Source organism: Poecilia formosa, unplaced genomic scaffold (assembly GCF_000485575.1).
Source record: "Poecilia formosa unplaced genomic scaffold, Poecilia_formosa-5.1.2 Scaffold481, whole genome shotgun sequence".
In the NCBI taxonomy this organism is placed as follows: domain Eukaryota; kingdom Metazoa; phylum Chordata; class Actinopteri; order Cyprinodontiformes; family Poeciliidae; genus Poecilia; species Poecilia formosa.
In genome coordinates this window covers 166389-169653 of record NW_006800420.1, presented here as the reverse complement: position 1 = coordinate 169653, position 3265 = coordinate 166389, and the positions used below count along the sequence as shown (strand labels likewise).

Genomic DNA, 3265 nt, shown 5'->3' with positions numbered 1-3265 from the left:
CCCCCTCCTGCCACCAGGGGTGTCCTGAGTGACGTCCTCATCACCGTCTCTGTCTCCCTGGACAGACGCCTTCCAGAGGACGGTGGACCAGTTTGGACGCCTGGACATCGTCATCAACAACGCCGGCATCAACAACGAGAAGAACTGGGAGAAAACCATCCAGGTCAACCTGGTAAGAACCGGCAGGCGACCCGAGTCACAAACTACCAACACCAGAACCATTTTACTGTCGGACCGAACCGACCCTGAACACATGGCTCCATATGAGGCCCAGAGCAGGAGAATTAGAATCAGTTTAAAGGAAAACCAGAACCACCGTTTAGAAATATCACATCCTCTGCATTAAATGGGATCTTTGTCACAGCCAAAGGCATCAGGACCAGAACCTGGACTCGGCCCGCTCTACGGTTCTCTGTAGAGGAACTCCTCCTGGTTTTGGGCTTCAGTGAAGAAACAATAAATAGACCACATTCAGAAATGATCCGTTTCATCACTTCCTGTTTCAATAAAGCGCTTCCTCTTACTGCACCGAGTCGATCAGAACCTCATCTGTCAGGATTTCACTAGAAACCTCAGAGCTCATTCTGAGGGCTTCTGGTTCCTCTGGTCCCGGTTCTGGTCCTGGTTCCAGCTCTGTTGGCCTTCTTAAGGTCATGCCACAGCATTGACTTTGACTAGGCCACTGCAAAACCTCCATGCTGTTATTCAGAGGTGTGTTCTGTTTTGGGACATTTCCTGGTCCTGGTTCCGGTTCTGGAGGTCGGACGTTCTCCTTCAGCAGAATGACTCCAGGAAGCCAAACATCCCCAGCCATCATGCTGCCACCGCCATGCTTCCCTGTTGGTTTCATGTTCTGCTGTCGTTTCTTCCAGGCCGATGTAACGGGTCGCGCTCTTTCCAAACCTTCAGCTTTTCCAGAACGTTTCCCAGACGTCTGGAGGATCATCAGAACGTTCTGGAAAACCTGACCTCTGACCTCTGTTCTGGTTTTTATTTCTGCTGGCTCCATGTCGGCTCTTTTCCTCTTCAGATCAACGTCTGCTCAGGTTTTTCTCTGAACTTTGGTGGTTTTGGATCCTGATTCCAGAACATGCTGACCCACAGGTCAGAGGTCATCTGAGCAGCCAGAATGTCTGACTTGTTTCAGTTGAAGTGTTTTCTATAAATTTCCAGCTGGTGTTCTGGTTGCAGATCGTATCAGCAGCTCGATGTTGTTTTAGTCGTTGCTGAGGCTTCCTGAGGAAACCGCAGCCTCTGGTATCGCCTCTTATCAGAAGTGTCGCCTTTCATGACTTCCTGTCCCAGCGTCACGTCGAGTTGCGCCGACTTTAACCGCTTCTTCTTCTTCTCTGCTTTATCTGCAGACCTCAGTGATAAAGGGAACCTACTTGGCCCTGGAGCACATGAGCAAAGAGTACGGCAAGGAAGGAGGCACCATCATCAACGTGTCCTCCATGGCAGGTAACCGCTGGGTACGGGGAGGGAGTCGGACACGGCAGGGCCCCTACATAGGGCCCCGGGCCCTTTGGAGGGCCACAGGCCCTTTGGAGGGCCCCAGGCCCCTTCATAGGGCCACAGGCCCTTTGGAGGGCCCCATGCCCCTTCATAGAGCCCCAGGTCCCTTCATAGGGCCCCAGGCCCCTTCATAGGGCCCCAGGCCCCTTCATAGGGCACCAGGCCCTTTGGAGGGCCCCAGGCCTCTTCATAGGGCCCCAGGCCCCTTCATAGGGCCCCATGCCCCTTCATAGAGCCCCAGGCCCCTTCATAGGGCCCCAGGCCCCTTCATAGGGCACCAGCCCCTTTGGAGGGCCCCAGGCCTCTTCATAGGGCCCCAGGCCCCTTCATAGAGCCCCAGGCCCCTTCATAGAGCCCCAGGCCCCTTCATAGAGCCCCAGGCCCCTACATAGAGCCCCGGGCCCCTTCATAGAGCTCCAGGCCTCTTCATAGGGCCCCGGGTGTAAATTATTTACATCCGGGTGTCTCTGGGTGTAAATAAATTTTACTGGACTGAATGGAGATTGCTGTGGGCGGACGCAGCCTGAGAGCTGACCCCAGTGCATTGTGGGAAGGAAAATGGGCCTGAAACTAACTGCAAGGATCTTTAAATGAAACGTTCCGGGATCCACCTGATCAGTCTGTAAAAACAGGGTCAAAGGTCAGCAGGTCGTCTGCTCAGAGATAAACGTCTGCTGCTGCTCATGCAGACTTGATGAAGCTGAAATCTTCCTCTTCATCACTGCTGGTCCTAAGAACAGGAAACGTCCTGATCTGTGTTGTCTGATGACTTCCTGTGTGGTCGACGTTCTGCTGCGGTTCAGATCGCTGTGACCTCTGACCCCGCTGGTGCAGTGCGGCAGGAAGGATCGGGTTCGACCCATCAGAGCTGCTCTTAAAACTCACCCATCTAGACAAAAACATGCAGTTCAGGACAAAATCTGGAGTTTTTACTTTCATCCTTAGAAGCAGAAACATGAGCAGATTTCTTCCGTATCTGAATCCAGTTGGTTTGACTGACGTCCTCCTCCAACATTAAACCTGATTAATTTCAACTTCAAGCCTCCTGAAAAGACAAAGAAACGTCTTCATGTCTGAACACGAACCAAACTGACAGGAGTTGGTGCAGAACCGGGTCGGGTTCAGGGTTCCCACCGGCTAATGTTTCCCACTACGGAGAGTTTTGGATCCTGAGGCGATGAAACCAGAGACGTTTCCTGCAGCAGCTCCATCTCAAACTCAAACTGTCTGGAAACGTCAGAGTTTCCTCCAGTGTAAAGTAAGCCTGGCGGGCTGCCAGGCCCCACAGCCCCCCGCCAGGCTGAGCGCCGTTTATCAGAAACGCTTCACAGTTGAACTGCCACGGCGCCAGCTCTCACTCAAACCGGTTCCTCTGGAAGGTTCCAGCGGAGCAGGTTTATTGGCAGTAATGGTCCGTCTCCTCAGGCTGCACAATCCTGAACTTCAGGACAGAAGAGTCACTCAGAGCGGCGAGGCGGATCTGAGCGCATGTATCTTAGTGAATGAAGAATAATCTTTGTGTGAGGTTTACGCTTCTCATCACGCTCCGTCAGCGGCTCCGTGTCTGAAGGAGCTGCCTGTAGGAGGCGCTGTGGTCCCCACAGCATTAAAACCAGAAACATCCTCAAGTTATCTTACTACAAGCAGTCATTCACACACTCTCTCACACACACACACACAAGCACACACACACACACACACACACACACTCACTCACTCACTCACTCACTCACTCACTCACTCACTCACT

The 3265-nt window shown here is 52.9% G+C and overlaps 1 protein-coding gene across 1 annotated transcript in view; it reads left to right on the top strand.

Moving 5' to 3' along the window:
* hpgd (15-hydroxyprostaglandin dehydrogenase) overlaps nt 1-3265 on the top strand; it is a 19968-nt gene that overhangs the window by 5465 nt on the left and 11238 nt on the right. The window contains exons 3-4 of the mRNA XM_007578481.2: nt 66-172; nt 1365-1461. Of these exons, the coding sequence (XP_007578543.1) occupies nt 66-172; nt 1365-1461 (204 nt within the window). The remainder of the gene's footprint in view (nt 1-65; nt 173-1364; nt 1462-3265) is intronic.